Source organism: Haematobia irritans, chromosome 3 (assembly GCF_050003625.1).
Source record: "Haematobia irritans isolate KBUSLIRL chromosome 3, ASM5000362v1, whole genome shotgun sequence".
NCBI classification, from domain to species: domain Eukaryota; kingdom Metazoa; phylum Arthropoda; class Insecta; order Diptera; family Muscidae; genus Haematobia; species Haematobia irritans.
The window spans coordinates 28,363,553-28,387,983 of record NC_134399.1 but is presented as its reverse complement, the minus strand read 5'-3'; the positions used below and the strand labels follow the sequence as shown (position 1 = coordinate 28,387,983).

Below are 24,431 nucleotides of genomic sequence, written 5' to 3'. Positions count from 1 at the left end.
TATATGGAACAAGAGTTTTTTTATTGAATTTATAAATTTTAATTATTTTAGCCCTTAAAACGTAACGGATTTTTGTTTGGTTTGACATATCGGAACTTCATTGGATATAGAAAAGGCCTATAAACGGAACCATAATAGATTTTAATATTGAATCATTTACAATGCAGCCTCTAGCGTATTGTAAAATTCAATTTGTTCATATCTCCTAAATTCAATTAGCAAACATTACAATTGTGTTTTTGTTTTTTGAGACATATCGTTTTAATATGTTTAATACTTACAAATATATATTTATATAATGTATATGTAATTTTGTTGTTTGTTTTTGGTTGAAAATAAGATTCTTTTCTTTTTTACGATTTTTCACAAAACTTATGCATAAAAAATCTAGAAAACATTACAAACATATAAGAGATTTAATATAGTCTACACTTTATAGAAAAATAAACATTTGAAATTCGGCACCATTTCTTTTTTGTGAGTGTATTATAATTGTAAAATGCCTATATGCCTAAAGATAAAAGGTGAGTGTGTGTGTGTGTTTGTTTGTGTGTTGAGGGAGGAATTTGTCTGTATTGCCCCCATAGAGGGTGGAGTAATGATTTTATTGTTGCGCTTGCATTTTAGCTTGCATTTGTGCCAACATTTCCTGCATACGTCTAAGTTCGGCTTCTTTTTCTTGTAATATTCGATCTTTTTCATTCAAAACTATCTGTGTGGGTACAACTGAATCACGCTCTGGTTTAATAATACCATTCTCTTTGCCTTTAATACCCTTGGCCAAACGATCTGAACGATAGTTTTCATAGTGAACTTCTTGGGTTACTTCTTGTAGATCTTGCATGTGGGTTCTGAAAAAAAAACAACAACAAAACGGGATAAGTAATTGCCCAAAACAACAAAATCATCCTTTTACATACATTAGCATTGTCCTCAATTTTATGAAATCGCAATGTTCTGGATTTTCAACCTCCACCACACCCCATGGATATAAACGTCCACGGACCTTTTTGCCTTTAACTTCTAGTAGAGTATTTGCTCCACATACCGCAAATGGCACTGCTGCTTTTAATTGCTTTACCTGTTCTTTGTAGTCTTCATCCTCATCGGAATCACAATCGGGCAGGGGATAGATTTTAATGCCATGATCTTCAATTTCTTGCATTATACGACATTTTAAGCGAAGTATTTCCTTTTTGGTAAGGCAATCTGCTTTGGCAATCACAGGCACTATATTGACTTTGGAATGTAGTTTTTTCATGAATTCTACATCGAGAGGTTTTAAGCTATGTGGTGAAGAAAGAAAAAGAAAAATAATATAATATTAACATAAAAAAGAAAAAAAACAAGTATATACAGCAGTAAGTTCGGCCGGGCCGAATCTTAAATACCCACCACCATGAACCAAATATTAGGGGTTCCTTTGAAATTTCAGGAGGGCTTGAGGACTTGAGGACACTTCCCGAAGATAAATTTAAAGATTTCACCTATGAGGACTATATCAGATTCTGGATTTATAAGAACCATTTTTGTTTGAGTTTTAGAGGAATCATTAACATCTCTTATAAGTGCGCTTTCTACACCCTCAAGAAGTGAAGTCGGTCTATATGTAGCATTACTATATATGGCATTACCAAATGGACCGATAAAAACTTAATCCGATACACGTTTTTGTGAGCCTAAAATACCAGAATATTTACAATCAAGGCAAATCAGATAAAAACTACGGTTTCTAGAAACCCAAGGAGTTAAATCGGGAGATCGTTCTTATGGGGGCTATACTAAAATATGGACCGATACTCACCGTTTTCGGCATACCTCTTTATGACCCGAAAATACCTCTAGATTTCCAATTTCAGGCAAATAGGATAAAAACTTCGGATTCCAGAATGTAAGGGAAAATAAATCCGTATATGAAAATTCGTTTCAGCGCCACCTATATGTGAAAAAATGAGTTATATACGAATAAAAAATTTTTTTTTGGCGATATAATCCTCCGTAGAAATTGGCATAAATTGGCCAAACGGGAAGAGATAGAAAAGCCAAATTTTAACCAAAGATAAACTGAAACGATAGCTTTCGATTGGAATGAAAACCTTTTGCCAGAAATCTTTCGAATCGGAGTAATGTTGCATATACGAAACAGAGAGAAAAGTGACCACTGTGGCCAAGTGGAAAAAGATGGGGTTCCAGATTTATATGTGAAAGATAGATCTAAAAACGGATACAGCTAAATGTGTTTGGGAGTCTCAATATATGGCTTGGAAAAAAGTGGACGCACTTCACCTCAAGAGAAAAGTGACTACTGTGGCCAAATGGAAAAAGATGGGGTTCCAGATTTATATGTGAAAGATAGATCTTTTAGTGCTCTATCCGATGGTAAAAACGGATACAACTAAATGTGTTTGGGAGTCACAATATATGGCTTTGAATAACGGTTTATATGGGGGCTATATATAATTATGATATGATACTGAACTGATATGATGGTTGGAGACCACATGATGATGGTTGGAGACCACACACTAATTTCACGTACTAAATTTTAACCGTATCTGAAATTTGGTGTTTCACAAGGCTGCGGAAATCAAATCTGGGGATCGGTTTATATAAGGGCTATACCTAAATACCATCCGGCCTACATGAATAACAACTACTTACGCCAAGTTCCAAGTCCATAACTTGTTTTGTTCAGAAGTTAGTGTGATTTCACCATACGGAGATAGGTAGATCGACCGCACATTTCACGACGACCTAGAATATATAGACTTTATAGGGTCTGAAACCAATATTTCGATGTGTTAAAACCGGAATAACGAAGTAATGGCGAAAGGTATAAAAACACAAATTATTTGAATTACTTGATTTCTTCGGAACTTGTTAATTAATATTCTATTTGAATTAAAAATTTTACTAATTTTGGTCGAAATATTCTAGACCTCGGTGTACGTGGCAGATACGTTAAGTTTTAAGTTTTTAATTGAGGAAATTATTTGTTTTTTGTTCCATTTTAATTTATTTATAATTAATTGTCGGTTAGATGAATTAATATTCTTATAATCTTACAAAAGTTTAAATTTTTCATAAATTTGCGATTTTAATTATAGTTTGATTTTTCTTTAGATTTGCGTCAAAGTTTTATTAAAAAATGTGTAGTACGCTGAAAAAAATATTTGCGATTTTAATTATAGTTTGACTTTCCTTTAGATTTACGTCAAAGTTTTATTAAAAAATGTGTAGTACACTGAAAAAAATATTTACGTGATATTAAAGGTTACGCAACCTAAATTTTAGGATACGAAATTTACAAAATATTAAGGACAAATTTCTTTAAAATAATGAAATTTTAATTAAAAGTTTATAATATTTGCTTCAAAAATTTTTTCATTAAATTTAGGACACAAATTTTGTAAATTTGCGTACCTCCGTTAAAGTGGCATGTCTTTGAACTAATGCAAATTTTCCTTAATGTAAAGAAACGAATTTTTTATTTGAATATATTGTCCTTAAATTAACTGAAATATTGAAACTTTAGGTTTAAGGTAAAAACGCTTCAAATATAGGCTAAGACTTATTTTAAGTACGTGAGTACTTAAAATAACGTGAGTACTTTTATTAATAAACCGCGAAAAGATAATGAAAAATTTGATAAATGAGATTTCTTTATTTTAAAGAAACCGCATATTTGGCTCGGAATCAAACCAAAATACTTAAGGGAAGGTCAAAATCTTTGGATCCAAGTAATCTTTTTTTGAGTGTATGTAGGTTTGTTTCCGAGAAAAATTTTGTTTATTGAATTAAAGTGTTAAAAAACATTCACTCATTTTGTTTACAATATGTTTGAATTTTATTAAAAAGTTAATTTTTTATATGATTGCGTTTTCAATTTAAAATATGTTAATGATATTTCTGTGAATGGAACCCCATCTTTTCTATTTTTCTCTACGAGCAGTGCCCCCATTTTTTTCCAACCCATATATTGAGACTCCCAAACACATTTCGCAATATCCGTTTTTACCATCGGATAGAGCACTAAAATATCTATCTTTCACATATAAATCTGGAACCCCATCTTTTTCCATTTGGCCACAGTGGTCACTTTTCTCTCCAGGAGCAGTGCGTCCACTTTTTTCCAAGCCATATATTGAGACTCCCAAACACATTTTGCTGTATCCGTTTTTACCATCGGATAGAGCACTAAAAGATCTATCTTTCACATATAAATCTGGAACCCCATCTTTTTCCATTTGGCCACAGTGGTCACTTTTCTCTCCAGGAGCAGTGCGTCCACTTTTTTCCAAGCCATATATTGAGACTCCCAAACACATTTCGCAATATCCGTTTTTACCATCGGATAGAGCACTAAAATATCTATCTTTCACATATAAATCTGGAACCCCATCTTTTTCCATTTGGCCACAGTGGTCACTTTTCTCTCCAGGAGCAGTGCGTCCACTTTTTTCCAAGCCATATATTGAGACTCCCAAACACATTTAGCTGTATCCGTTTTTACCATCGGATAGAGCACTAAAAAATCTATCTTTCACATATAAATCTGGAACCCCATCTTTATCCATTTGGCCACAGTGGTCACTTTTCTCTTGAGGTGAAGTGCGTCCACTTTTTTCCAAGCCATATATTGAGACTCCCAAACACATTTCGCAATATCCGTTTTTACCATCGGATAGAGCACTAAAATATCTATCTTTCACATATAAATCTGGAACCCCATCTTTTTCCATTTGGCCACAGTGGTCACTTTTCTCTCCAGGAGCAGTGCGTCCACTTTTTTCCAAGCCATATATTGAGACTCCCAAACACATTTCGCAATATCCGTTTTTACCATCGGATAGAGCACTAAAATATCTATCTTTCACATATAAATCTGGAACCCCATCTTTTTCCATTTGGCCACAGTGGTCACTTTTCTCTCCAGGAGCAGTGCGTCCACTTTTTTCCAAGCCATATATTGAGACTCCCAAACACATTTAGCTGTATCCGTTTTTACCATCGGATAGAGCACTAAAAGATCTATCTTTCACATATAAATCTGGAACCCCATCTTTTTCCATTTGGCCACAGTGGTCACTTTTCTCTCCAGGAGCAGTGCGTCCACTTTTTTCCAAGCCATATATTGAGACTCCCAAACACATTTCGCAATATCCGTTTTTACCATCGGATAGAGCACTAAAATATCTATCTTTCACATATAAATCTGGAACCCCATCTTTTTCCATTTGGCCACAGTGGTCACTTTTCTCTCCAGGAGCAGTGCGTCCACTTTTTTCCAAGCCATATATTGAGACTCCCAAACACATTTCGCAATATCCGTTTTTACCATCGGATAGAGCACTAAAATATCTATCTTTCACATATAAATCTGGAACCCCATCTTTTTCCATTTGGCCGCAGTGGTCACTTTTCTCTCTGTTTCGTATATGCAACATTACTCCGATTCGAAAGATTTCTGGCAAAAGGTTTTCATTCCAATCGAAAGCTATCGTTTCAGTTTATCTTTGGTTAAAATTTGGCTTTTCTATCTCTTCCCGTTTGGCCAATTTATGCCAATTTCTACGGAGGATTATATCGCAAAAAAAAATTTTTATTCGTATATAACTCATTTTTTCACATATAGGTGGCGCTGAAACGAATTTTCATATACGGATTTATTTTCCCTTACATGATTCTAGAAGCCCAAGAAGTAAAATCGGGAAATCGGTCTATATGGAGGCTATACGAAAATATGGACCGAAACTCACCATTTTCGGCACACCTCTTTATGGTCCTAAAATACCTCTGGATTTTCAATTTCGCGCAAATTGGATGAAAACTACGGTTTCTATAAGCGAAAGACCCCAAATCGGGAGGTCGGTTTATATGGGGGCTATACCAAAACATGGACCGACACTCACCATTTTTGGCACACCTCTTCAAGGTCCCAAAATACCTCTAGATTTTCAATTTCGCGCAAATTGGATGAAAACTACGGTTTCTATAAGCGAAAGTCCCCAAATCGGGAGGTCGGTTTATATGGGGGCTATACCAAAACATGGCCCGATATAGCCCATCTTCGAACTTGACCTGCGCGCAGACAAAAGACGATTCTGTGCCAAATTTCAGGCCGATAGCTCCATTATTGAATGCTGTAGCGTGATTACAACAGACAGCCAGACAGACAGACAGACAGACGGGCATGCTTATATCGTCTTAGAATTTCTCCCTGATCAAGAATATATATACTTTATATAGTCGGAAATCGATATTTCGATGCGTTACAAACGGAATGACAAACTTATTATACCCCGTCACCATTCTATGGTGGTGGGTATAAAAAAATGTTACAAATATCTCAAGTTGAAAATTAAATTATTTTTTTATTATTTATTTAAAATTAAGAAAAAAATATTTTTTGTCAAAATTTTATTTCTATAGAAAATTTGGCCAAAATTTTATTTCTATAGAAAATTTTGTCAAAATTCTATTTCTATAGAAAATTTTGTTAAAATTTTATTTCTACAGAAAATTTTGTAAAAATTTTATTTCTACAGAACATTTGGTCAAAATTTAATTTCTATAGATAATTTTGTCAAAATTTTATAGAAAATTTTGTCAAAATTATTTTTCTATAGAAAAATTTGTCAAAATTTTATTTCTATAGAAATGTTTATTAAAATTTTATTCCTCTAGAAAATTTTGTCAAAATTTATTTCTATAGAAAATTTTGTCAAAATTTTATTTATATAGAAAATTTTGTCAAAATTTTATTTCTATAGAAAATTTTGTCAAAATTTTATTTCTATAAAAAATTTTGTCAAAATTTTATTTCTATAGAAAATTTTTTCAAAATTTTATTTCTATAGAAAATTTTGTCAAAATTTTATTTCTATAGAAAATTTTGTCAAAATTTTATTTCTATAGAAAATTTTGTCAAAATTTTATTTCTATAGAAAATTTTGTCAAAATTTTATTTCTATAGAAAATTTTGTCAAAATTTTATTTCTATAGAAAATTTTGTCAAAATTTTATTTCTATATAAAATTTTGTAAAAATTTTATTTCTATAGAAAAATTTGTCAAAAATTTATTTCTATAGAGAATTTTGTCAAAATTGTATTTCAATAGAAAATTTTGTCAAAATTTTATTTATATAGTGACTTTTGCCAAAATTGTATTTTAATAGAAAATTTCGTCAAAATTTTATATATATAGAAAATTTTTTTAAAATTTTATTTCTATAGAAAGTTTTGTCAAAACTTAATTTCTATAGAAAATTTTGTCAAAATTTTATTTCTATAGAAAATTTTTTCAAAATTTAATTTCTATAGAAATTTTTTTCAAAATTTTATTTCTATAGAAAATGTTGTCAAAATTTTATTTCTATGAAAAATGTTATCAACATTTTATTTCTATAGAAAACTTTGTCAAAACTTTATTTCTATAGAAAATTTTGTCAAAATTTTATTTCTATAGAAAATGTTGCCAAAATTTTATTTCTATAGAACATTTTATCAAAATTTTATGTCTATAGAAAATTTTGTCAAAATTTTATTTCTATAGAAAATTTTGTCAATATTTCATTTCTACAGAAAATTGTGTCAAAATTGTAGTTCTATAGAAAATTTTGTCAAAATTTTATTTCTATAGAAAATTTTGTCAAGATTTTATTTCTATAGAAAATTTTGTTAAAATTTTATTTCTATAGAAAATTTTGTCAAAATTTTATTTCTGTAGAAAATTTTGTCAAAATGTTATTTCTAAATGTTGTTAATACTTTATATCTATAGAAAATTCTGTCAAAATTTTTATAATTGTATTTCTATAGAAAATTTTGTCAAAATTTAATTTCTATAGAAAATTTTTTCAAAATTTAATTTCTATAGAAATTTTTTTCAAAATTTTATTTCTGTAGAAAATGTTGTCAAAATTTTATTTCTATGAAAAATGTTATCAACATTTTATTTCTATAGAAAACTTTTTCAAAACTTTATTCTTATAGAAAATTTTTTCAAAATTTTATTTCTATAGAAAATGTTGTCAAAATTTTATTTCTATAGAACATTTTATCAAAATTTTCTCTAGAAAATATTGTCAAAATTTTATTTATATAGTAAATTGTGCCAAAATTTTATTTATATAGTAAATTGTGCCAAAATTTTATTTCTATAGAAAATTTTGTCAAAATTTTGTTTCTATTAAAAATTGAAGTACCTCTTAGTTGGATTGTTTCCCAAAATCTACCAAAACATCAAGAAATCTACAAAACAGTAAACAAATCTACCAGTTTTGGTAGAATTCTACTAACTGTGACAACCGTGTTTGCGATTCTGAATTTCTGAACTTGGGGGATAGTTTTAAACTCTACACTTACCCATGACCAAATGGCGATATGAAGTAGAAACAACAGTGTATACGATTATCAACAATATTGCGTCGATTCAAACCACTTTCATCACGTAAAAATCTTTCGTATTGTTCATCGATGTATTCCAATATGGCACTAAAACTGTCCGAGTTATCGATTGCATCACCGAAACCGGGTGTATCCACAACCGTTAAACGTAACTTAACGCCACGTTCTTCAATTTCCACCGTTGAGGCCTCCAATTTGACAGTTTGTTTTTGTTTCTCTATGGCATCGGGTATTATGCGTTCAGGATAAAGATCTGTTAGGAATAAGCTATTGACCAATGTGGATTTTCCAAGGCCGGATTCACCAACGACCATTAAGGTGAATTCGAATCCCTTTTTTACAGATTTCCTATGCACTTGATTGGGTAGATTGGCAAATCCCACATAGCCAGGCGTTTCAATGCTGGAAAACTGTAAGAGAAAAAGACAAAAGGCATGAGTATTTAATGGATACTTTACATATTCGAGATAAAAGGTATGGGGACAAACAAATGTTTTTTCACCTTCATGGTACAACACACAAAACAATATTAATTTCTTTCCATCGCACGGAAATGCACTAAAGGTGGCACACAACAACGAATGACTGTAAGGGGAACTTTAACTGTTTGTTCAGAACAGAATTTCAAAAGAAACGTGATGCCACTTCAAATGCGAATCGTCGTGTAAGTATAACTCCATTAAAGGTTCATGTGTGCGACAAGCAGTTGAGGGGAACATCGGTATGCCCATATTCACCACATGTGGTTTCCATTCAGGTTGTCTTTGTGGCCGCATTACGTATCATATGTTTGGTCATAAAGTGCAAGTTTCTTTTGTGGTTTGTTTTTATTGCATTGACATATTATGCGTTGCAAGTTGAAGGTGATAATGCAAGTCTCGAGCTCTGCTAATGACTTTTGATTGAATCGTCGTTTTTTACGTCTCCCTTTTGTTTCTATTATCAATGAATGGTGGGTATATATGTGAAGAAATGTCTGAGTAGCAATAGATTACCGCATGTGCTGGTTTCTATCATAGCCTCAGCCAAATACTAAATAGGGGAGTTCGAAACCCTCTCCGGATATTCGACTCTGGTAAGGTGAAAACATGGCTAATACAAGGACCAATCGCATTATCTATCGATGACTACGCGACTGTGTTTTTATTTACATTTTACAGTAGTAGTCAATAGATAGATATAAAAATCGAAAATAAATTTTTGTCTAACTTCTGGTCCAAAAAGGGAATTTTACAACAGTCGAATAGCTGAAAATCAACTCTTTCATATTTAACAAGTAAGGAAAGTCTAAAGTCGGGCGGGGCCGACTATATTATACCCTGCACCACTTTGTAGATCTGAATTTTCGATACCATATCACATCCGTCAAATATGTTAGGGGCTATTTATAAACGTTTGTCCCAAATACATACATTTAAATATCACTCGATCTGGACAGAATTTGATAGACTTCTACAAAATCTATAGACTCAAAATTTAAGTCGGCTAATGTACTAAGGTGGAACACAATGTTAGTAAAAAAAGATGGGAAACATTTAAATCTGAAGCAATTTTAAGGAAACTTCGCAAAAGTTTATGATTTATCGCTCGATATATATGTATTAGAAGTTTAAGAAAAATAGAGTCATTTTTACAACTTTTCGACTAAGCAGTGGCGATTTTACAAGGAAAATGTTGGTGTGTTGACAATTTTTGTCGAAATCAGAAAAACATATATATGGGAGCTATATCTAAATCTGAACCGATGTCAACCAAATTTGGCACGCATAGCAACTATGCTAATTCTACTCCCTGTGCAAAATTTCAACTAAATCGGAGTTAAAAATTGGCCACTGTGGTCTATGAGTGTAAATCGGGCGAAAGCTATATATGGGATATATCTAAATCTGAACCGATTTCAACCAAATTTGGCACGCATAGCAACAATGCTAATTCTACTCCCTGTGCAAAATTTCAACTAAATCGGAGTTAAAAATTGACCTCTGTGGTCTATGAGTGTAAATCGGGCGAAAGCTATATATGGGATATATCTAAATCTGAACCGATTTCAACCAAATTTGGCACGCATAGCTACAATGCTAATTCTACTCCCTGTGCAAAATTTCAAACAAATTGGGGTGAAGCTCTGGCTTATGGGACCGTATTAGTCCATATCGGACGAAAGATATATACTAGTCTTGTGTCGTTCCGGAACGAACTAGTTCCAATGAACGGTTCACTAAAAGGAACGATTGTCACTAGTTCCATCTCTTTCGTCCTCATCGTTCCTTTTGTCATTTAGTTTTATGTTCAACTTACGCTCCATAGTTCCGCATATCGCAGTTTGATTTTTTGACTTTTGTTTGAGCTATATGACAATTTATTCATTTTGGCGCGTATGTATATGAAAACATTGTTTGGTATGCTGCTATTCAATAGAATCATTAGTTCCATTTCAGGAACTAATGATTCTTAATTTCTTGCAATGAGTTTAGTTACTTCTTTAAATTTTTCATTCAATATTTTTTCTTCCTATATTTTTATAAACTATTTTAAGTAATTTTATTCAATTTTTAATATTTTTTTGTATCTTTCATTTGACCACGAACTTCGTTGCACAAAGTAAACAATGTCATCTCTGCCTTTAGTAGATGACAGTGATGACAAATATAAAAAGCTAGAACGAAAAGGAACGATGGAACGATTTGAAGGAACTAGTTCCTTTGTACAAAAGGAACGACGAGTCCGAATCATTATGGTGAACGATTTTGCCCAAGACTAATATATACGGGAGCTATATCTAAATCTGAACCGATTTCAATAAAATTTGGCACACTTGACTATAGTACTAATTGTTCTTCTTGAGCAATTAGTATAAAACTCTGGCTTCTGGGGCCATATAAGTCCATATCGGGCGAAATATATATATGGGAGCTATATCTAAATCTGAATCGATTTCTTTCAAAATCAATAGGGTTCTATTCTGAGCCAAAACACATACTCGTGCCAAATTTGAAGTCGATTGGACTAAAACTGCGACATAGACTTTGATTACAAAAATATGTTCACGGACAGACGGACATGGCTATATCGACTCAGGAGCCCACCCTGAACATTTTTGCCAAAGACACCATGTGTCTATCTCGTCTCCTTCTGGGTGTTGCAAACATATGCACTAACTTATAATACCCTATTCCACAGTGTGGCGCAGGGTATACAAATATATATTGCGGTATAAATAGAATTAATTTAAAAGTGGCACAGTATGGCAAAAAGTGGCATAAAAATGAAAAAAAAATCATGGCATTAAGTGGCACAATGAAACAGTATGTTAGCAAATTTACCACTAATGTGGCTAAAAATTGAAATTTCGTATAACAAACTTTTGTCAAAAAAGGTTGAATAGTTGAAGACAACTTTTCGTTTTCTACAAAATCGTCTAATCGATCTTCTGCAAATATTTTATCGACAAAACGCCACTAGTAACGAGATAGCTTTCGCTTTACAGCAAGCGCAAAGCTGTTTAAGCCACTAACAATTTTTGCTGTCCAATATTCTACATAAATTTTTGATTTTTTAAATAGCTTCAAGTGAAGTTTTAATTACTTTAGTCTCTCATGCTTCTCCACTACTTCTTTTTAGCAAATAGAAATATAGCTTGCTAAAATAGATTCGCATAAAGTAGGCCTTACACAAAGTATGTGACTATTACCAGTGCTAGACTCATATTTATTGTGGAAGTTAAACAATGCTGAATAATTGTACTTGTTCAATTGAAATAAATTGTTGTAACACAATTGTGGAAAACACACACAAAGAAAGAATGATAAAATATGTAAGGGTGTGAAGTTAGATTTAAAATCGCGGTTGGTGTCTCGGCTAAATAGAATTCAAATTTGTGGTACGAAAAAAATAAATAAAATTTAGCAACTTGCAAAAAATTTTTTTTTCTTAACCGTGGAAAGTCATCCTTATTTTTGTACACTAACGTCATCCTTAGTCATTTTGACAACGGCCTATTTTAAGACGTGAAAAATGCATTTTTGATCGAAAATGAAATTACGCGTCATTTTGACGAAGGATGGCTGTCTAGGGTTAAAAAGACGCATTCCAATTTTGGAAATTCTGCCAAATAGCGTCAATTATGGTATGCTTACATATAAATTTATTTGCTGTGTTTGAAAAAGCGTTCAAAAAATAGTAAAAATAATGTTAACTTTAAAATTTATACTAACATTGCCTTAACGTTAACAGAGCACTGCTAAGAGCTTAAGAGAGAAAAAATAAAGTTAACTTTAACAAGTATATACGGCCGTAAGTTCGGCCAGGCCGAAGCTTATGTACCCTCCATCATGGATTGCGTAGAAACTTCTTCTAAACACTGCCATCCACAATCGAATTACTTAAGTTGCGGTAACGCTTGCCGATGGCAAGGTATCTTAAAACCTCCTAACACCATCTTCTAAATTGTATGTAAGTCCAAACGTGGTATATATTAAATCAAAAAAGATCGATCCAATACGTATATAATTCAGTTTGACAAAGTAGACATAAAATTTTGACAAACTTTTCTACAGAAATAAAATTTTCTATAGAAATAAAATTTTCACAAAATTTTCTATAGAAATAAAAATTTTCACAAAATTTTCTATAGAAAGAAAATTTTGACAAAAATTTCTACAGAAATAACATTTTAACAAAATTTTCTATAGAAATAAACTTTTGACAAAATTTTCTATAGAAATAAAATCTTGGTAGATTATTTTTGGCTCGAGCGGCAACCATGATTATGAACCGAATAAAATTTGAACAAAATTTTCTATAGAATTAAAATTTTGACAAAATTTTCTATAGAAATAAAATTTTGACAAAATTTTCTATAGAAATAAAATTTTGACGATGATGAACATTTCATTATGAACCGAATAAAATTTTGACAAAATTTTCTATAGAAATAAAATTTTGGTAGATTATTTTTGGCTCTAGTGGCAACCATGATTATGAACCGATATGGACCTATTTTTGTGTGATTGGACCAATTGTTGTATGCACCAAAAAAAAAGTGAACCCAGCGTGGAAGAAAATGTAGGTTTATTTTAGAAAATTTTAACTAAAATTGTTTTCTAATTGCAACATGTTACAAATAAGTTAATACTTTTTGTAAAATTGAAGAAAATTTATTAAAAATAATTAATTTTTTTCTCTTGCTTAAGAAAATTTCATATGTTGAAAGAAAAACTTGGATTTAAAAATTGTTAAAATATCTTTAGCGCTATACGAAGTTCATGACAGGTACAATTTTAGTAAAATTTACTCATTTGAGAGACTTATGAACTCAATTTAAGCAAACTTCTGGCATTTTAAGAAAATATGAACTATTTTATTTTTTAGTAAAATTGTGCACTATATTTGTATACAACTTTTTTTCTTATTTTTAGTTCATGTCATTAAAGTTAGCAAAAAATTATTCAACTAAGGAACATTTACTCATATTGTGCAAAATTTAACTAAAATCAACTAATCTTCATGAACTAACATAAAGTTCAGTTGGCATTAGAGCCCCTTTTTTCTGGGTGTGGTTGTTAGCGACCATATACTAACACCACGTTCCTAATTTGAACCAGATCGGATGAATTTTGCTCCTCCAAGAGGCTCCGGAGGTCAAATCTGGAGAACGTTTTATATGGGGGCTATATATAATTATGGACCGATATGGACCAATTCTGGCACGGTTGTTAAAGATCATATACTAACACCATGTTCAAAATTACAACCGGATTGGATGAAATTTGCTTCTCTTGGAGACTTCGCAAGCCAAATCTGGGGATCGGCTTATATGGGGGCTATATATAATTATGGACCGATGTGGACCAATTTTTGCATGGTTCTTAGAGACCATATACCAACATCATGTACCAAATTTCAGCCGGATCGGATGAAATTTGCTTCTCTTTGAGGCTCCGCAAGCCAAATCTGGGGATCGGTTTATATGGGGGCTATATATAATTATGGACCGATGTGGACCAATTTTTGCACGATTGTTAGAGACTATCTACCAACACCATGTACCAAATTTCAGCTGGATCGGATGAAATATGCTTCTCTTAGAGGCTCCACAAGCCAAATCTGGGGATCGGTTTATATGGGGGCTATATATAATTATGGACCGATGTGGACCAATTTTTGCATGGTTGTTAGAGACCATATACCAACACCATATACCAAATTTCAGCCCGATCGGATGAAATATGCTTCTGTTAGAGGCTCCACAAGCCAAATCTGAGGGTCCCTTTATATGGGGGCTATACATAAAAGTGGACCGATATGGCCCATTTTCAATACCATCCGACCTACATCGATAACAACTACTTGTGCCAAGTTTCAAGTCGATAGCTTGTTTCGTTCGGAAGTTAGCGTGATTTCAACAGACGGACGGACGGACATGCTTAGATCGACTCAGAATTTCACCACGACCCAGAATATATATACTTTATGGGGTCTTAGAGCAATATTTCGATGTGTTACAAACGGAATGACAAAGTTAATATACCCCCATCCTATGATGGAGGGTATAAAAAAGGGTAAACAGTTAAAAACACCCATATACCAAAATTTTGGGCACGATGAGTAGAATCTATGGATTTCGTATGGAACTTCTTAGTGAGATTACTTCAGCTTCGAATATTGAGCCATATTCATTTGTTTTTATATTGAAAGTTCCAATTTAAGATAATATATGGGGGAAGGAGTTCTTCTATTAAAATATTTGTTTGAATATTTGGCCATATTCATGTGCGTGAATATAAATTCCGAATGTAGTTAGCACATATACAAACCACAGTTTTGGCAGAGCTCTGTTAATTTTTTAACAGATCTTCATAAAGGCATTAACAGAGCACTGTAAAGAGTTAACAGAGGTATGATCTGCCCTAATCAATGAGAGATTTATTTTGTCATCACCAGGAATGATATTAAATGGTGACCAATTTACTTGGCCTAAAATTAAACCACTGTGGTTTGTGCCTGTGCTAACTAAATTCGGAATTTATCTTCACGCACATATTTTTTATAGTTCTGATTGAAGATGGTATAGTGGTAGGGGTCTTCTTTATAAATATCTGTTCGATTAACCCGATTATATTTGTTTTTTCAACCGGTTAAATTTCGATTAACCGTCCATCGCATAATCCAAAAATTTGAATATTTCAGCATACTTCTTTCAGTATTCGATATTTTCTTATATAGAACTTTTCTATTACAAAATCGATACTTTTATACCCTCCACTATAGGATGGGTGGTATATATAACTTTGTCATTCCGTTTGTAACACATCGATTTATTGGTCTAAGACCCCATAAAGTAAATATATTCTGGGGCGTGGCTATGTCCGTCCGTCTGTCCGGCTGTCCGTCCGTCTGTGGAAATCATGCTAACTTCCGAACGAAACAAGCTATCGACTTGAAACTTGGTATAAGTAGTAGTTATTGATGTAGGTCGGATGGTATTGCAAATGGGCCATATCGGATCATTTTTACGTATAGCCCCCATATAAACGGACCCCCCAGATTTGGATTGCGGAGCCTATTAGAGAAGCAAATTTCATGCGATCCGGTTGAAATTTGGTACGTGGTGTTAGTATACGATCTCTAACATTCACGCTAAAATTGGTCATATCGATCCATAATTATTATAGCCCCCATATAAATCGATCCCGATTTGATTTCCGAAGCTTCTTGGAGGAACAAATTTCATCCGATCCGGTTGAAATTTTGTATGTGGTGTTTATATATGGCCTCTCACATCCACGCAAAAATTTGTCCAAATCGGTCCATAATTATATATAGCCCCCATGAAAACCGATCCCCAGATTTGACCTCCGTAGCCTCTTGGAGAAGCAAATTTCATCCGATCCGTTTGAAATTTTCTATGTTGTGTTAGTATATGGCCTCTAACACTCATGCAAAAATTGGTCCAAATCGGTTCATAATTGTATATAGCCTCCATATAAATCGAGCCCCATTTCCACTTCAGGCTCTCTAATTACCACGCAACAGTTTATTTCGGTTCGTAATTATTTATAGATACACCGATCAAGAACTGAATTATATACGTATTTAATCGGTTTTTTTTGTCTAATATATACCCCGTATGGACGATGTTAAGAAGTTTTAAGATACCTTGCCATCGGTTAGTATTACCACAACCCCCGTCTGTCTGTTGTAATCACGCTACAGTCTTCAATAATGAAGCTATCTTGCTGAAATTTTGCACAAACTCTTCTTTTGTCTGCAGTCAGGTCAAGTTCCAAGATGGGCTTTATCGGTCTAGGCTTTGAAACAGTCCCCCATATAAACCGACCTCCCGATTTTGGGTCTTGGGCTTATAGAAACCGTAGTTTTTATCCAATTCGCCTGAAATCGGAAATCTAGAGGGATTTTAGGACCATAAAGAGGTGTGCCAAAAATGGTGAGTATCAGTCCATGTTTTGGTATATCCCCCATATAGACCGACCTCCCGATTTTACTTCTTGGACTTATATAATACGTAGGTTTTATACAATTTGCCTGAAATTGGAAATCTTGAAGTATTTTAGAACCATAAAGAGGTGTGTCAAAAATGGGGAGTATCGGTCCATGTTTTGGTATAGCCCCCCATATAGACCAATCTCCAGATTTCATTTCTTGGGCTTATAGAAACCGTAGTTTTTATCCAAATTGTCTGAATGTGGAAATTTAAAGGTATTGTGGTATAGCCACCATATAGACCGATCTCTCGATTTTACTTCTTGGATTTCTAGAATACGTAGATTTTATCCAATTTGCCTGAAATCTAGAGGTATTATAGAACCATAAAGTGGTGTGTCAAAAATGGTGAGTATCGGTCCATGTTTTGATATAGCCCCCATATAGGCCGATCTCCAGATTTTACTTCTCGGGCTTATAGATAGCGTATTTTTTATCCAATTCGCCTGAAATTAAAATCTAGAGGTATTTTAGGACCATAAATACGTGTATCGAAAATGGTGAGTATCGGTCCATGTTTTGGTATAGCCCCCATATAGACCGATCTCCAGATTTTACTTCTCGGGCATAGAGAGCGTAGTTTTTATCCAATTTGGCTGAAATTGGAAATCTAGAGGTATTGTAGGACCACAAATACGTGTACCGAAAATGGTGCGTATCGGTCAATGTTTTAGTATAGCCCCCATATAGACCGATCTCCCGATTTTACTTTTAAGTTGTTGCCCAATTTTCCTGAAATTGAAAATCTAGAGATTTTTTAGGACTATAAATAGGTGTGCAAAAATAATTTTATTGTTTGGGTTTCTAGAAACCGTAGTTTCTATCCAATTTGCTTGAAATTTGAAATCTAGAAGTATTTTAGGACCATTAAGAGGTGTGCCGAAAACGGTGAGTATCGGTCCATGGTTTAGTATAGCCCCCATAAGACCGATCTCCCTATTTAATTCCTTGGGTTTCTAGAAACCATAGTTTTTATCCAAAATTGTAAATATACTGGCCTGAAATTGTAAATATACTGGTATTTTAGACTCACAAAAATGTCCATTTGGTAAGGCCTCCATATAGACCGATTTCACTTCTTGAGGGTATAGAAGGCGCACTAATCATGAAAGTTGCCTGAAACTGAATGTAAAATTTCCAGATTTTACTTCTGGTTGAAATCTACAGATTTCAAATCCAGGCGTTATTTCATCATTTTCTTGTACACTTACAAGAAATGTTAATGATTTCTCTAAAAGTCAAACCAAAATGGTCCTTATAAATCCAGAATCTGTTATAGTCTTCATAAGTAAAATCTTAAAATTTATTTTCGAGAAGTGTTCTAGTTGAACTGCTCTGTTTGGAAGAATATCTGTCATCAAACCCCCCTGAAATTTTATATTGTATCAACCCCCCATAACGAAGAGTATTCCATGGAAACTATTATATTTGAATTTACTGATGTATATAGGGTAAGTGCAGCAAATGTGGTATAGGCTGGTAATGTGGTATAGTAGCGTTTTTCTCTATCTAACAACATACGAATAACTAAACCAAGCTGAATAGATTGTGGATGTCAGAAAATGAAGCAATCAAAGATCAATTTGATTTTTGCAACTATTTCTTTGTGCCAGTTGAAAGAATTCACATTTATCCGTGCTCGAAGTTTTTTTTTTGGTGGTTCTTAATTATTTCGTTTTGTGTGAAGATATATTTTAAATTTATTAATTTTCGGATGTAAATACATGACGAGAACTAAATAACAAAGACTATTAATAAAGAAGACATGAGATCAGCTTGCTCTTCCTCTTTTTCTTGAAAAAACAGAGATTAATATCATACATGTTCCATGAGACGTTGCAACTTTTTTTCGGTTTCTCTTTTCATTTTGCATTCGTAACAAAACTTAATTCGCTTATTTTAGCAATTTTTTTAACTCTTAAACGAACAAAAACACTTTGTGAAACATTTTATTAATAATTTAGTGCAACCGACACAGAAATTTGGGTGAAATGTTGGAGAAAATAGCTAAATAAAAATTGTCTGCATCAAACCAGTAAGTTCGGAGTGCTTTTCCAACAAGTATGATATTAATCTCTGTTTTCTAGTACTAACACTATCAAAGCCCATTTCATGTCTTCTTTATTAATAGTCTTTGCTAAATAAGCATAAAATGTATGCAATTGCGATACACATATTGCATTTATTTTTTTTTTACAAAAAAATCTACTTGATGGTGTACCACATTACCTGCACATTTTATGAATTCGTGCTTAATGTGTTTTTTAATAAATTCGCAAATATATCCGAAATTTTGGGTTTCTAATTTTTCGCCCATAGTTGCGTGGATGGCTAATACTAGTAAAATGAATGTGGTAAAATCATGTGTGTGAAGATAAATTTTAAAATTTAACTTTAACAGAGCAATTTTAACAGGTTAACAGAGCTATGTTAACGGTTAACAGAGCTCTTTTGTGTTAAAAAATAGCGCATTTGAATTTAATTTTAGATTAAAACTTAAAAAATGGCGTTGTATGTGCATTGCAATTAAAAAAACAAATCAATAATAATAGAAAACACAATGAGTAATAACTAACTTAAAGGAATATTAGGAATATATATCTCAGAACTGTTAAAGAATGGCTGGTTGCAAAAATAAGTGGTAATAAATTGATTTGTTTAAAGTATGAAATTGGAGATAGATAGGTTGATAAAACTGGTACCACATATAGCTCTCGTCGAGTGCTATCAGAAAGTACAAGAGTTATATTCCAAATTCCTTTCAGATGCGAGAAATTTTGAAATTTTAGAAATCTGGAATGGCCCACTGTGCTGGAATGGAAAAAGATAGGTTAATGAAACTGGTACCACATATAGCCCTCGTCGAGAGCTATCGGAATATATACGTGTTGTATTCCGAATCCATTTCAGATTCGAGCAATTTTGAATGTAAAGTTAAATGATAAAAATCTAAAGTGGCCCACTGTGCTGGATTACAAATAGATAGGTAAATGAAACTGGTACCACATATAGGCCTTGTTGCGCGCTATTAGAATCTACAAGAAATATATACCGAATCCATTTCAGATTCGAGAAATTTTGACTCTAAAATTAAATTTTAAAAATCTAAAATGGCCCACTGTACTGGAATGGAAAAAGATAGGTCAATGAAACTGGTACCACATATAGCCCTCGCCGAGAGCTATCAGAATATATAAGCATTATAATTCAAGTCCATTTCAGATTCGAGAAATTTTGATTCAATAGAAAAATTTTGTAAATATGAAATGGCCCACTGTGCTGGAATGGAGAATGATAGGCCACTGAAACTGGTTTCACATATAGCCCTCGTCGAGAGCTATTAGAATGTATAATCATTACATTCCAAATTCATTTCAAATTCAAGAAATTTTGAAATTAAAGTTTAATTTAAATTTGAAAAATATAAACTGGCCCACGTGCTGGACACGAAAAAGATAGGTCAACCAAACTTCTACCACAAATAGCCCTTGTCGAGTGCTATAAGAATCTATAGGCATTATAAAGGGTGATACGGTCAAAATTTGGTCAATATAAACTTGACGTATTTCTATCAATTTTGCATTTAAAAAACCTGAACACCCCTCATTTTGAAGGTGTGTGTGTGTAGAATGTTGCTCCTATTTTGATTTTGGAATTCACTCTTCAGTTGTCAAAATGCCGTCCAAGCAAGAAGAGCAGCGTATCAAAATTCTGCTCGCGCATGGCGAAAATCCGAGCTACTCGCACGCAAAGCTGGCAAAATCGCTAAAAGTTGCCAAATCAACCGTTACAAATGTAATTAAAGTGTTTGGGGAACGTTTGTCGACAGCCAGAAAGTGTGGATTGGGGGGAAATCGAAAACCGGAAGCCGCTGAGACGACAAAGAGAGTTGCCGGTAGTTTCAAGCGAAACCCTAACCTCTCTCTGCGAGATGCCGCAAATAAGCTGGGTGTATCGTCTACAACCGTGCATCGAGCCAAAAAACGAGCCGGACTATCGACTTACAAGAAGGTAGTGACTCCAAATCGCGATGATAAACAAAATACGACGGCCAAAGCGCAATCCCGGAGGCTGTACACGACGATGCTGACGAAGTTTGACTGCGTGGTAATGGACGATGAAACCTACGTCAAAGCCGACTACAAGCAGCTTCCTGGACAGGAGTTTTATACGGCAAAAGGAAGGGGAAAGGTAGCAGATATTTTCAAGCACACAAAACTGTCAAAGTTCGCAAAGAAATATCTGGTTTGGCAAGCCATCTGTACCTGTGGCTTGAAAAGCAGCATTTTCATGGCTTCCGGGACTGTCAACCAAGAAATTTACGTGAAAGAGTGTTTGAATAAACGTCTGCTGCCTTTCCTGAAGAAACACGGATGTTCCGTACTGTTTTGGCCGGATTTGGCATCTTGCCATTACGGTAAAAAGGCCATGGAGTGGTACGCCGCCAACAACGTGCAGGTGGTTCCCAAGGACAAGAACCCTCCCAACACGCCAGAGCTCCGCCCAATTGAGAAATACTGGGCTATTGTCAAGCGGAACCTAAAGAAGACCAAAAAAACTGCTAAGGACGAGCAGCAGTTCAAGGCAAACTGGCTTTCTGCGGCGAAGAAGGTGGACATGGTGGCTGTACAAAATCTGATGGCAGGTGTCAAGCGTGAGGCCCGGCAATTCGGATTTGGAAAAGCGAAAGCCTAACTGAATATTTTTCCTGAATTTTATACTAATTGAACTTGAAAAAGAAATTTAATTTGATTTTTTAAATAAACGATTTCACCGATTTACACGCGTTTTCCCTTGACCAAATTTTGATCGTATCACCCTTTATTACGAATCAATTTCAGATTCGAGAAATTTAGAAATTAAAGTTAAATTTTAAAAGTCTGAAATGGCCCACTGTGCTGTGGAATGGGGGAAAGACAGGTCAATAAAACTGGTACCACATATAACCTTCGTCGAGAGGTATCAGAATATATAATTGCTATATTCTAAATTTATTTCGAATTATTGTCAAAATTAGAAATAAAATAGACATATTCCTTTTGAAATTTACCTCTGTGACTGCGTAGCAAAATGTGTTAAACCTCGCTGTTATTAATATAACATAACATACTTTACTCTGAGAGTCGCTCTCTTGATTCGACTTTCAACAGATATTGTGAAAATAACATAGCAGTGTCTCACTATTAACTCAAGTATTTTTGAAATTAAATTTTAAAATAGAAAAATTAAATTTTTTCAAAATCGTAAAAAGATAGGCGAATGAAATTAACGTCAATAATAGATTCGAGAAATTTTGAATGTAAAGTAAAATTGTAAAAATCTCAAATGACCCACTGTGGTGGACACGAAAAAGATAGGTTAATGAAACTAGTACCATATATAACCCTCGTCGAGATCTATTAGAATATATAAGCGTTATATTCCAAATCCATTTCAGATTCGAGAAATTTTGAAATTAAAGTTAAATTTTAAAAATCTCAAATGGCCCACTGTGCTGGAATGGGGAAAGATAGGTTAATGAAACTGATACCACATATAGCCCTCGTCGAGAGCTATTGGAATATATAAGCATTATATTCCAAATTCATTTCAGATTCGAGAAATTTTGACTCTAAAGTTAAATTTTAAAAATCTCAAATGGCCCACTGTGCTGGAATGGGGAAAGATAGGTTAATGGAACTGGTACCACATATAGCCCTCGTCGAGAGCTATTAGAGTATATAAGCGTTATATTCCAAATCCATTTCAGATTCGAGAAAATTTAAAATTAAAGTTAAATTTTAAAAGTCTCAAAGGGCCCACTGTGCTGGAATGGGGAAAGATAGGTTAATGAAACTGGTACCACATATAGCCCTCGTCGAGAGCTATTAGAGTATATAGGCGTTATATTCCAAATCCATTTCAGATTCGAGAAAATTTGAAATTAAAGTTAAATTTTAAAAATATGAAATGGCCCACTTTTGCTGGAATGGAGAAAGATAGGTCAATGAAACTGGTACCACATATAGCCCTCGTCGAGAGCTATCAGAATATATAATTGCTATATTCTAAATTTATTTCGAAATATTGTCAAAATTAGAAATAAATTACGAAATATTTTCCTTTTGAAATTTAACTCTGTAACTGTGTAGCAAAATGTGTTAAACCTCGCTGTTATTAATATAACATAACATACTTTACTCTGAGAGTCGCTCTCTTGATTCGACTCTCAACAGATGTTGTGAAAATAACATAGCAGTGTCTCACCATTACCTCATGTATTTTTGAAGTTAAATTTTAAAATAGAAAAATTCAATTTTTTCAAAATCGTTAAAAGATAGGCAAATGAAATTAACGTCAATAATAGCTCTTATCAAGATCTATCAGAATATGTAAACATTATATTCCGAATCCATTTCAGATTTGAGAAATTTTGACTCTAAAATTAAATTTTAAAAATCTAAAATGGCCCACTGTGGTGGACACGAAAAAGATAGGTTAATGAAACTAGTACCATATATAACCTTCGTCGAGAGCTATCTGAATATGTAAACATTATATTCCGAATCCATTTCAGATTCGAGAAATTGTGACTCTAAAATTAAATTTTAAAAATCTCAAATGGCCCACTGTGCTGGAATGGGGAAAGATAGGTTAATGGAACTGGTACCACATATAGCCCTCGTCGAGAGCTATCAGAATTTATAAGCATTATATTCCAAATCAATTTCAGATTCGAGAAATTTTGAAATTAAAGTTACATTTTAAAAATCAAAAATGGCCCACTGTGCTGGAATGGGGAAAGATAGGTCAATGAAACTGGTACCACATATAGCCCTCATCGAGAGCTATTAGAGTATATAAGCGTTATATTCCAAATCCATTTCAGATTCGAGAAATTTTGAAATTAAAGTTCAATTTTAAAAATATGAAATGGCCCACTGTGCTGGAATGGGGAAAGATAGGTCAATGAAACTGGTACCACATATAGCCCTCGTCGAGAGCTATCATAATATATTATTGCTTTATTCTAAATTTATTTCGAAATATTGTCAAAATTAGAAATAAATTACGACATATTTTCCTTTTGAAATTTACCTCTGTACCTGTGTAGCAAAATGTGTTAAACCTCGCTGTTATTAATATAACATAACATACTTTACTCTGAGAGTCGCTCTCTTGATTCGACACTCAACAGATGTTGTGAAAATAACATAGCAGCGTCTCACCATTACCCCATGTATTTTTTAAGTTAAATTTTAAAATAGAAAAATTCAATTTTTTCAAAATCGTAAAAAGATAGGCGAATGAAATTAACGTCAATAATAGTTCTTATCTAGATCTATCAGAATATGTAAGCAGTATATTCCGAATCCATTTCAGATTGGAGAAATTTTGAATATAAAGTTAAATTTTAAAAATCTCAAATGACCCACTGTGGTGGACACGAAAAAGATAGGTTCATAAAACTGGTACCATATATAGCCCTCGTCGAGAGCTATCAGAATACATACGCGTTGTATTCCAAATCCATTTCAGAT

General features: G+C 33.3%; 1 protein-coding gene across 2 annotated transcripts in view; it reads right to left on the bottom strand.

Annotated features, from left to right (window-relative positions):
- The window catches only part of Septin1 (Septin 1), a 58,719-nt gene continuing 34,288 nt past the window's right edge, over positions 1-24,431 (bottom strand). For both annotated transcript variants that reach the window (XM_075298149.1, XM_075298147.1), the window contains exons 3-5: positions 8,368-8,819; positions 921-1,286; positions 1-851 (exon numbers count right to left, since the gene is read on the bottom strand). In XM_075298149.1, coding sequence (XP_075154264.1) covers positions 605-851; positions 921-1,286; positions 8,368-8,819 — 1,065 coding nt within the window. In that variant the 3' untranslated portion in view covers positions 1-604. The remainder of the gene's footprint in view (positions 852-920; positions 1,287-8,367; positions 8,820-24,431) is intronic.